At 34.7% G+C, this 11720-nt stretch overlaps 1 protein-coding gene across 1 annotated transcript in view; it reads right to left on the bottom strand.

Moving 5' to 3' along the window:
* Positions 1-1954: 1954 nt before the first annotated feature.
* The window catches only part of LOC108744053 (anoctamin-3-like), a 16833-nt gene continuing 7067 nt past the window's right edge, over positions 1955-11720 (bottom strand). The window contains exons 6-15 of the mRNA XM_018479652.1: positions 9724-9811; positions 9531-9657; positions 9291-9464; positions 7145-7288; positions 6910-7073; positions 4523-4656; positions 4179-4384; positions 2433-2532; positions 2161-2342; positions 1955-2090 (exon numbers count right to left, since the gene is read on the bottom strand). Coding sequence (XP_018335154.1) covers positions 1974-2090; positions 2161-2342; positions 2433-2532; positions 4179-4384; positions 4523-4656; positions 6910-7073; positions 7145-7288; positions 9291-9464; positions 9531-9657; positions 9724-9811 — 1436 coding nt within the window. The 3' untranslated portion in view covers positions 1955-1973. The remainder of the gene's footprint in view (positions 2091-2160; positions 2343-2432; positions 2533-4178; positions 4385-4522; positions 4657-6909; positions 7074-7144; positions 7289-9290; positions 9465-9530; positions 9658-9723; positions 9812-11720) is intronic.

Here is an 11720-nt window from a genome sequence, read left to right as displayed (position 1 = left end):
GTGCCTCGAATATGTTGTAAAGAATGTATCAAAATTGAAAATTCTCTACAAATCAATGCGATTGATTTCACAACGTAGAATTCCGTTATCACATTCTGCACAATACAATAACCGAGAGTAACCAGTTGAAATACGAAAATCGGCCAATAGTACTTGTGCGAATCAAACGGGAACCAATTAGATGTAATTGGGGGATCTGGATTTCCCCTTAGTAACGGATATATCATCCATGACAATGCAGTAAATGTACAGAACAAAGCAAATCCTTGAAAGAATTTAACCAGGTGTTTGTCTAGTCGCACAAAAAAATTGCCTGTAAATATATGTACATATAACAACAGTTGAGAATTTAGGACTTCCAAACCTTTGAACTTAGACTCCTCCACGAAAACGCGCTTATGAAGGATGACTTCGTCCAAATTTTCCAGAAGTATTTTTAAATTGGTTTTCTGAGTGAGGATTTCAACGCTAGTCAAAAATGCCGTGCCTATTCCTACAATGGTCGGAAGATCGCCGAGTAACTTTTCAGAGTTTGAAAAATTGACTATGAAGTTTATTACACAAGAAAGAGCGCCCAGAGACAATATCAATCTTGATATGAATAGATTCATCATATATGAAAATGTCGGCTTTTCCTTTAACGTCAATGTTCCTGTAGATTCCATACTTTTACGAAAAAATTCAAAATCTTTCGAAGTCATTTTTTACTCGATATTTGTTAACTCTTATTCCAATACTATTATATAAGTAAAGGGAACAATATGCTTCAAGATATTGAAGAAAGTCAACAACTAAATAACCAATTTTCCGATTAAATATTCTTCATATTATGGTATGTAGTTGTTAGAAACAAAATCATAGTTGATTACTGTACAAACTCTAGTATAAAGAGATTTGAGTTTTCACGTAATGACAATACGCCTCTAAAGTATGTAATTATTGGTTGCAACTTCTAATAAATTCCGATTTGTTAAGTAATATTACTACCCTCCTGTCGCCAGCCTAGCTAATGGTATGAAATATTGAACTTTTGCACAAAAGAAACTTTAAAAGCAGCAAAATACATCGGAAAACGATTAATTCTGAGCCCACAAATTGTGTGGCAATTGCTGCACAAAATGTATATTGTAGCGACCACGACCGTGATTGTGTGCGATCGGACATACGTGTGCGTGAACGGCTTATCGATTCGACGACTAGCCGCAGGCGCTTTTCTTCATGTGCGCCGTATCTGTAAACGTGTGTGTTGTACCTGCGTTCCGGGAAAGCAGTTAAACCGTTCAAAGAAAACGAGACTTCTCTAGACGGCTGGAGAATGTTCCTGAAAGGAGGCAAGGGAGTATAAAAAGGAAGAGACGATCGCCGAAGGAGAGTAGAAATAAATTGACCGTTGCAGAAGTGAATCAAGAAATAAATAAACAGTGATAGAAGTAAAATAAATAGAACAGTGAATAGTAACAGTAGTGTAAATAAATAGAATAATTACCTAAGTTAGTAATAATTTAATAGTGTTTTTAAGTCATTTAGTAATAATTAGTGTAAATAAATAGTTTTTATCGTTGTGAGTCTTAAAAGTTAATAAACCTACGAACATTACAATATGTATTATACAAGTTCATGTGTACGTTTCGTCGTTGTTGCCGTTGTCACCCTTCGTGGCTTAGTGATCAGAGCATTGGTACTCAAAGCCAAAGGTCCCGCGTTCGATTCCCGGCGGTGATTTTACAGCAGCAACGATTTTTCCTCATTAATTTGACCGTGAAATAATGTGTAGTGAATACAACGAAAATAAATTCACATTTATACGTATTTTTATCACTTTCGTTCAGAATTAGTTTTATTTATTTTTTTTTTTTTGTTTAATCCGATCAGTTTTCATTGACAACGACTATCATACTTTATATAATTCATTATTTTATTATTTTACACTAAAAAATACATTTCAGTTAAAAATCAGAGTACAATAATTGTGATTATGTTCTTTGGCGTTCTTTCTTTTGAATCCATTCCAATCTCATTCTCTGCTTGACGTGGTACGGTATGGGTGAACTTACGACCTCCAAAATAGTAATAACAATTAGCACCAAATGCTAATAAAAGATATACATATGTAAATGTTAGTTGTTCGTATCTATCTCGTCTAAAACTCGTGTAACTTACTTCTACAACAATGACGACTAAGAATTTATAGAAATATTCAATCCAGAAATGTTCCCGTCGTTGGTATTGACGCGCGTGTTCCGGAGGATACCTTTTTCCCTGGTAATAACACTCTGTCAAGTTTGTCGGTATGGGAACAAGAGCCATACGCTGGTCCAAATTATATTGGGTTGCATTAAAAACTACAACATCAATTTCACAAAGTCTTTGTTAATACTGTACTCCAACTCATAAAACGAGTATTACAATGCTAATGGTACAATTAAATTTACCTGAAAGTGTACTGTAAAAGAATCCATATAAAGATGAGTTATCACTGTATCTATAAACTTCTCTTTCTACAAATGATGTTGTAAAAGCCAGTATGCATGCCTTAAAAAAAAATATATGTTATTGATTACTAAACGAAAAAAAATTAATTACTTTTAGTTGCCATTTCTTTCCCAAAAACAATTGAAAATCGACAAATACAAGGCATCATCAGGAATAGGTTTCTAAGTTACAAAATATGTGAATTACGGTTATTTTGTCGTAGTAGTTAGAATAATTAATTAAAAACAATTAACATCACAATGTAAAATTAAAATAATAAATGTTATAAATAGTGAAACACTTTGAAATTCAGTAGTGATTAATTTGAGCTAATTTGTAGTGGATAAAAATTAATAATGAATTTTCACATTAATATTGTAACTACTTAAAAACCACGTAGTAACAAAGTACTATTAAAACTTAGAAACCTCTCCCTGATAATGCCTCGTATTAGAGGGGAAACGCCGGTTGTTTTTTCATAAAAATAAAAAAACCTTTATCCCTGTTTAGCTTGACTTTTTACTACTAATTAAAAAAATAATTAAAACTGGAAGTATATAAGTATTTGGAGTACGTTTTTGGCTAGATGAAAGGCTAGCTAAAGATATACATAGTTAGAAATAGAAACAAGAGTGAAGAGGCAGAAGACGACCTAGTTTAGGGATGTAATGTATTATTTGTATTATTGGTAAATGTCTAGATGATGGGTGGATGGGATCGAAAGAGGAGGTCTCCCCCACCACTGTACCATAAAAAGTTCGTGGCTGTCTCACCCCCATAAAAAGTTGTGGGGGTTAGATGGGGGTGGGGTAGTGGGGATCGAAAGAAGGTGGTCACCTAAGTAAATCCATTATCATCCATTATCACATATCGACGCAAAAACTGGGGTTTATTAGGCGTGATCATCTTCAAACACTGCTCTGAATCATCAACTCGTCGTTGTTTTTGGTCAAAAGTGAGCTCGCGCGGCACCCACTTTGCACAGAGCTTTCTCATACCCAAATATTCGTGAATGATGTGATGTATACGTTCCGTTGATATCTGTAGAGTGTCTGCTATTTCATTCAATTTCAATTTACGGTCATTCAAAATCATTTTGTGGATTTTTTTAATGTTTTCGTCCGTAACAGCCTCTTTTGGGCGTCCACTGCGTTCACCGTCTTCGGTGCTCATTTCACCACGTCTAAACTTAGCATACCAATCCTTGATGGTTGATTTTCCTGGGGCAGTGTCCGGAAATTCGTTATCAAGCCAAGTTTTTGCTTCAACTGTATTTTTTCCCTTCAAAAAGCAATATTTTATCAACACGCGAAATTCCTTTTTATCCATTTTTTTCACAATAACAAAAGTTGCTTCACTAAAAATGCTATAATTCACAAACTAATGATCCGACAGCCGTCAAATTTATAGACGCGTCTTTTGAAGGTTAGGACTAACTGAAAATCATATGGATTTAGTTCTGGTGCCGCCATCTATATGTCAGGCCGGGAACTTTTCAATTGACCCTAGTATACAAATTGGCATATTTATTAACTTTGAACCTCCATAACTTTTTATGGGGGTGAGACCGCCACGAACTTTTTATGGTACAGTGGTGGGGGAGACCTCCTCTTTCCACCCCCCCCCACCCCGTCGGGGGTAGATGCCATCGTCTAGACCTTTACCGTATTATTTTTTAAATACGTAAAATAAAGCAGGTTTCTCACGTTCGTTACAACTCCAATGTATGCTGTTAACATGAATAGGTCACTAAAAACCGTACTGGTAGTTATTTTCGTTAAAATCGGTCTCCGATAATTTTTGATATATTGCTTAGCCTCCAACCTTAATTCCATCAGGGCATAAATTAAAATAAACAGGGGGGCAAGTGGGGAAACCAGAGCAAACAGTGTCATATAACCGTGAATGATTACTACAAACAATACGTACAGTTGTTTCGACGAACACGGTCATCTTCAAACGATTTCTGATCAAGATATTTTAAATACTTTACTAAATTATTTAAAATAGCGACTTGGTTAGTATAAAACTATAAAAGCGATATTTTTACCAATTTTTAATTGCCTGTTTATAAGGTATGTGTCTGGTACTTTCGTCATGTAATAGTCGGCCTCCCATTGGGGTAGAGTATCGAAAGGTATTGTTTTTGGTCTGCATTTAAAACGAAAACAGTTCACCAAACGCCTAAAATAAACGAAAAAAGTTAAATTACTTTTTATCGTTATATCGACTGGGAAAAACTTTTGTCAAGGAACCGCGCACCATAAAAAAAATATTAACAGAAAATCAATTAATAATCTATAGCCATCCACCCCGCCCCTTCCACGAGAAAGAAAAATATGGAGGTTAAAACACTATTGCCCCAGAGAACTGCATATAATTAGTAAAATTGAGCTCCGGCTTCTGATCAGCATGTTTTAGAATTTTCTAGAAGGTTCGAGAATGTTTTAGAATTTTACAGAAAGTTCGAAAATGTTCCAGAATCTTCAAGAAAGTTGGAGAATGTTCCCAAATGATATAAATTTTTCGAAAGTGACAGAATATTATGAGGTTCGAGAATATTCCCGAATGATACAAACTTTTTAAAAGTTAGATTATATTCTAGAATATTCGAGAATATTCTGAACGTATAAGCGGCAGAATTCATATTGCAGCGATACACAATTTATCACTAATCCGCTGAACTCAATGAGGAAACTAAACCACTTTCTCATTTTTATTATGGTGTTATGTAACAATGAAAACTCTCGAAATGCAGCTTTCCCTGTCTCCTTAACAACTGAGTAGATTAGTGTTTGTCTTTGTTAATTTCAGCTGCGTCTGTCGTCGGGTGTGTATTGAAGATTTCATGATGAATATTCAAATTAATTGTAGAGAAGGTTAGACATCAGTTAGTATAAGAAAAATCCACTGCAAAAATTAACACCCATGCGACGAAACATGCCAGGAATAAAAATTAAATATCACGCCTATCTATAGGGTTGTTCGGAAAGTCATTTCGTTTTTTTGTTGTGGAAATGAAAGACAGTTTTCGTATAATAAACAAATACTTTATTAAATTATATATTGACCATTCTGGTCCAACACCTTTTGCCATCTTTCTGGTAGTAGCATAATTCCACGCTCATAAAATTTTTGGTCTTTGCTGGCAAAAAACTGATCGAGGAGGTTTTTGACCTCCTCATTTGAGGTGAAGGTTTTACCGTCTAAAAAATTTTGGAGTGACCGGAACAAATAATAATCCGATGGTGCCAGGTCTGGAGAATATGGTGGGTGTAGCATTGTATCCCATTCAAGCTGTAAAAGCTTTTGGCGAGTGACCAAACTTGTGTGAGGTCTCGCGTTGTCTTGGTGAAACACTACACCTTTCCTGTTGATTAGTTCTGACCTTTTCTGTTGAAGTGCATCATTCAGTTTGTCCAGCTGATGACAGTAGACTTCCGAATTAATCGTTGTGTTATCCGGTAAAAGCTCAAAAAAAACGATTCCTTTAAAATCCCACCAAACAGACAGCATCACCTTTTTTTGGTGAATATCGGCTTTGGAAATGGTTTGAGCCGGTTCATCTTTTTTGCTCCATGACCTCTTGCGTTTGACGTTGTTGTATACAACCCATTTTTCGTCCCCAGTGATGATGCGCTTCAAAAACGGATCATTTTCGTGACGTTTGAGAAGCGAATCGCAGACGTCAATGCGGCGACACAGATTTCTCTCTGTGAGAACATGGGGAACCCATACATCGAGCTTCGAGGATAATCCCAGGCCTTTCAAGTGGTCATAAACTGTTGAATTTGATAAATTTAACCTCAATCCGATCTCACGTGTTGTTATTCGCCGGTTCACATCAACTAATGCCTTTATCGCGTCTTTATCAGCTTCAACCGGCCTTCCCGAACGTGGTGCATCTTCGACATCAAAATTGCCGGATCGAAATTTAGCGAACCAGTTCTGGCACTGGCGTACTGTCAACACACCTTCTCCATACACATCAGTCAATTTCTTTCTGGCTTGAACAGCATTTTTACCCTTTCTGTAGTAAAACAGTAAGATATGTCGAAAATGCTGCTTATCGCTCTCCATATTTAAAAGGGCACCAACCAAAAACTACTGCGTAGAATTAATTGGAATTTTTCACACACAAGCCTTGCTATATGAGCTCTCAAAGCATATAAAAATTATACGGCTTAAATGTGAAGTTGGGTGCAAAAGAATACAATTAAATCCTCCGTCGGGAAAAAACGAAATGATTTTCCGAACAACCCGATACTATTACTTGTAAAGGTAACGATGCACAATTTAGTTTAACTTGTTAAGGTTTCATATGTTCAACGTAGCAACAAAGCTTTTCCCAATCGATGTACGCAAAGAATATTTCTCTACACTTGTACTGATGATATAAACTTTATTATAATAAAAGGATAATTAAAAAATACTTACCTAATAATCGGTTTAAGAAAACTTCTACCTATAAAAAACCAGATGCGTACCAAAAGGTTTACATTTAGATCGTTTAAACAACCCGGGATAGTACAATGGTCATTTCTTAAAATGTAAGTAATAGGGTTTGACGATTGATCTCCGGGATGAGTGTACAATCTTCCCTTTAATAAAATAATTTATTAATCTGTTTATGGGATAAAATTTTTTTTTTTTTATTATTACGAATACATACTTTTACAAATGCAATATAAAATAACGACCCATAATGGTTTGCAAACTCCAAAACATACAGTTTAACGATGTACGAATAACCAAACTCGGTTTTTGTTCTTGGAGTTTCAAACTCCGTTAAAATACTCGAAAGGTAACGATAAAACTGAAAATAAAAAACAAAAGATAAAACCAAAAACGGCCGAATAATTTCACACAATAGGAAAATAAAATTCTTCAATAAAAGGATAGATAACTGATTCGTTTTTGTCCCCTAATGATGTCCGCAGTTTTTATCGGTAAAAGGGTAATCTGGGGTACTATAGATTTTCATCGTATAGATCCTTTAGAATGACATGAATCTTCAAATGCGTGAAAGCTCATGTAGGAAATTACGACAGAACCGAGCTTTGGTGCATACTTGATCCAAGATTGTTCAATTCTGGCCCGAGATTAGCAACCAATATTGAACCAAGCATAGCAAACATGACGAAATATGGATAAATTTAGTCTTGGCATTTGAAAATTATCCGAATCTTGGCCCAGTATTGATAATTCAATGCTTGGCTGCTCCAATACTAGACCAAAATTGGCGAAACATTAATGTACTTAGCCCTGACATTTGATGATTGATCAAACTTTGTACCAATATTGATAAGCCTTTGATTGGATTCCCACTGCGGATAAACCTAACCTTGGCGTTTGAAAATTGTCCGAGTTTTGTACCAGTATTAACAGGTCAATGGTTGGCTACTCCAATACTGGATCAAAATTGGCGAAACATTAATGTACTTAGCCCTGACATTTGATGATTGATCGAATGTTGTACCAACATTTATAAACCTTTGATTGGATTCCCACTATGGATAAACCTAACCTTGGCATTTGAAAATTGACTGAATATTGGACCAGTATTAATAAGTCAATGGTTGGCTGCTCCAATACTGGACCAAAACTGGCGAAACGTTAATTGCATAGCCCTGACATGTGATGATTGGTCGAACATTGGACCAATATTGATATATCTTTGATTGGATCCCCACTGTGGATAAACCTAACCTTGGCATTTGAAAATTGACTGAATTTTAGACCAGTATAGACAAGTTAATGCTAGGCTGCTCCAATACTAGATCAAAATTGGCGAAACGTTAAAATACCTAACCCTGACATGTGATGATTGATCGAACATTGGACCAATATTGATAAGCCTCTGATTGGATTCCCACTGTGGATAAATCTAGCCTTGATATTTGAAAATTGTCCGAGTTTTGGACCAGTATTGATAAGTCAATGCTTGGCTACTCCAATACTGAACCAAAATTGGTAAAACATTAATGTACTTAGCCCTGACATTTGATGATTGATCGAACTTTGTACCAATATTGATAAGCCTTTGATTGGATTCCCACTGTGGATAAATCTAGCCTTGGCATTTGAAAATTGTTCGAATTTTAGACCAGTATAGACAAGTTAATGCTAGGCTGCTCCAATACTAGATCAAAATTGGCGAAATGTTAATGTGCTTAGTCCTGACATGTAATAATTGGTCGAACTTTGAACCAATACTGATAAGCCTTTGATTGGATTCCCACTGTGGATAAACCTTGCCAATGATATTTGAAAATTGTCCGAATTTTGGACCAGTATTAACAAGTCAATGTTTGGCTACTCCAATACTGGACCAAAATTGGAATATCGATAAGCCTTTAATTGGATTCCCACTACTGGTTTAGGTATGGGCCTGTTGTCAGATCCGGAACTTCTTACGTGAGAGCCGGCCCTTATGGCATTCAAATTGTACATCGCCATACCTGGTGGAATTGCCAAAGGTTTATTTTGTTGAAGGTTGAAACCACTGGGACCACATTTGGTGGGATCGGTTGAAGGTGGCATGTGATGACTTGGCTACCGCGTGTTACAGAAAAATACGTTTGGAAAACATTTGAGAGCCGGGGAAATGCGTTGCATGATTTCGTTACATAGCAACTCGCATAAAACGAACTTACCCTACTGTGCGTAAAGAAGTTTCACTTCAAAAATCCTTCTTTACGCTTATTTAAAAAATGTTTCACACAAATAATAAAATAATCACAGTGCTAGTAAAATCCAAATAAAAAAATATTGCAGTTAAACTTCATTGCTTTTCCTAAAACTTAACGTTTAATTACCTCTGTCATAAGTATGACGCAAAGGGACGAAGTCGAAGAATTAATTATCATGGCGTAAAATCTATTTGATTCCATAATATATAGTTCATGTTTACTTCCCAATTGATTAAAATATAATTCAAACCAAACTCTCATCATGGCACTCAGTATCAATGTCGACAGTATACTGAAAACCTAGAGGTAAACATGAGAATATTTCTGTAAGAACTATAAGAAGAATATGAGAGAAATGTTAGATACCAGTAGAAAGAGTGTCGACCACGAAAGCGCTAATCGAGCCAGTTTTTCTTTCACGGGCATGTGAGGCTCTTCTAAGCCAGTAAAATAAGAAGTTCTTTTACTTCTTGCTTTCTTCTCGTACTCCAATCTTAAATAAAGACGCACATACATACATACATACCTTAATTACTTAAAAAATACATAATTATTTTACCTTATCGCAATATCAATTTCTTTATCAACATTCCACAGAAACGTGTATGTATTTTTACGTCTAAGCCAAAGTCTGTGGAATATTACAGCTACAAAGGAATAAGAATTGTATTTAGAGATGCAAATGCAAAGTATCTACTTCTATGTTGCATTTAAATACTTTTTTGAGAAAACCATTTTGTATTTTATTTAAAATACTTTTCAAAACGTATTTTCTATTTGTAAAAAGCAAATACATTTTTGCCTTTAAAAGTTTTGATAGTATCATCGATCAAACGTTATATAAAATGATGAATGAAAGTTGCTCATATTGTCCATTGAAGACACTAGAAACGCAAAAGGGGACAAAGAGACATTAAGTGAATGCCTCTCTATCTAATTCTTTAACTGAAGAGAGTTCAAAAAATTCTAAACTTGGAAATTGATAATCTAAAAGATTGGATCGACATTGTTTTTCGCGCTCAATATCATGGTCCATGGAATTTTGAAGTTATAAATTACCACCTTAAGCAGAAACTACGAAATTATATACATTAAGATAAAGCAGCTGTGTAAAACTGAAAACTACAAGATATTGTGGTGTGCTAATAAATGCGTATAATCTAAAATTCTTAGAAAACGATCCGCAAAACAATATCGAATTGATATACACCAGCTGTGTAAAACTGAAAACTACAAGATATTGTGGTGTGCTAATAAATGCGTATAATCTAAAATTCTTAGAAAACGATTCGAAAAACACTTATTAGATGAATCCAAAACTAAAGAAACTATGAATTACATTTCTTTCTCTTATTACAATGTGTAAAAATCAGAAACGAAATGGGGTTGCATACGTATTGATATAAAATGATTGATGTTGATTTTACATCAATAAAGTTATTTGCAACTCTATCTTGGCTCTGATCTTTGACGGTAAACAAACTATTTTGGCATCAATGTCTTTTTTCCAATTAAAACGGGTGACAAAGGCAAATAAGGAAGCATATAGAATTATTTGTTGCTGAAAGATAGAAAATAAAGATAGAAAAACTATATCTCAATCATTTCAAACAGAAAAATACGAATCATATTCATTCTTCGCAGTTGGGAAAACTCCAATATTTAAAAAATGAGCAAATGCCTTCAAGGTTTTCTTAAAAAATATTTTATACTGAAGTAAATGTGGAAAATTAAATAGGTACTACAAAAAAGTATTTATTTGAAAAAAGTATTTTGAAAATACGCGTTTTGCATTTAGCATTTAAAATACAAAACGGAAATCTATTTTGTATTTTATATTTGAAATAACAAATCAAAAAAGTATTTGCATTTTGTATTTAAATACTTTTTAAAAACCATTTTGCACAAAACAGCCCGGAAAACAATTTCGAATCGATGTACACCGGCTTAATTTACTTATTGGATGAACCTAAAGCTAAAAAACTATTCAAATAGGCTAGATAGATTGGTAGGACACTTTCTCAAGGCTAACTAGACACATATTAGAAGCAGAAGCAGGAATTAAGAGGAGTAGTGGTAAACCTAGATTAAATTATTGTTCACAAATAGTTAAGAATTTGGAATGTTCTTGTTTTATGGAAAGACACAGATTAGTTCAGATTAATCAGGAAAGAGTGAAATGCGTGTCCAACCAGTCTTAGGACTGACAACCCTATGATGATGATGATGATAATTGTATAAACATACAGTGTAAACTCTTTATAACGTCACTCGATTTAACAACAAACACCTTAAAACGTCGAAATTGCTTGACCTTGGTTGGTTTACATTGTCTTCTGTACAATATTACACTCTATATAGCGTCACGCTCACTCTATTTAACGACAACAATGCGGCATTATAAATCATTAAGCAGTACTTTCTAAGTTGCCGAAATAGATAAGAACTGCAGCTGTGTACGTTGTTGAAGAAGACGATCCTGTCCCTCCACCAAGCATCAAACAAGCACTTGATGCAGCGAAACTATTAAAAAAATACTTTTTATATAATCAAATT

The sequence above is a fragment of the Agrilus planipennis genome, unplaced genomic scaffold, assembly GCF_000699045.2.
Source record: "Agrilus planipennis isolate EAB-ADULT unplaced genomic scaffold, Apla_2.0 scaffold19, whole genome shotgun sequence".
NCBI lineage: Eukaryota > Metazoa > Arthropoda > Insecta > Coleoptera > Buprestidae > Agrilus > Agrilus planipennis.
Note: the sequence above shows the minus strand (reverse complement) of the source record. Positions and strands in the feature narration are given on the sequence as shown.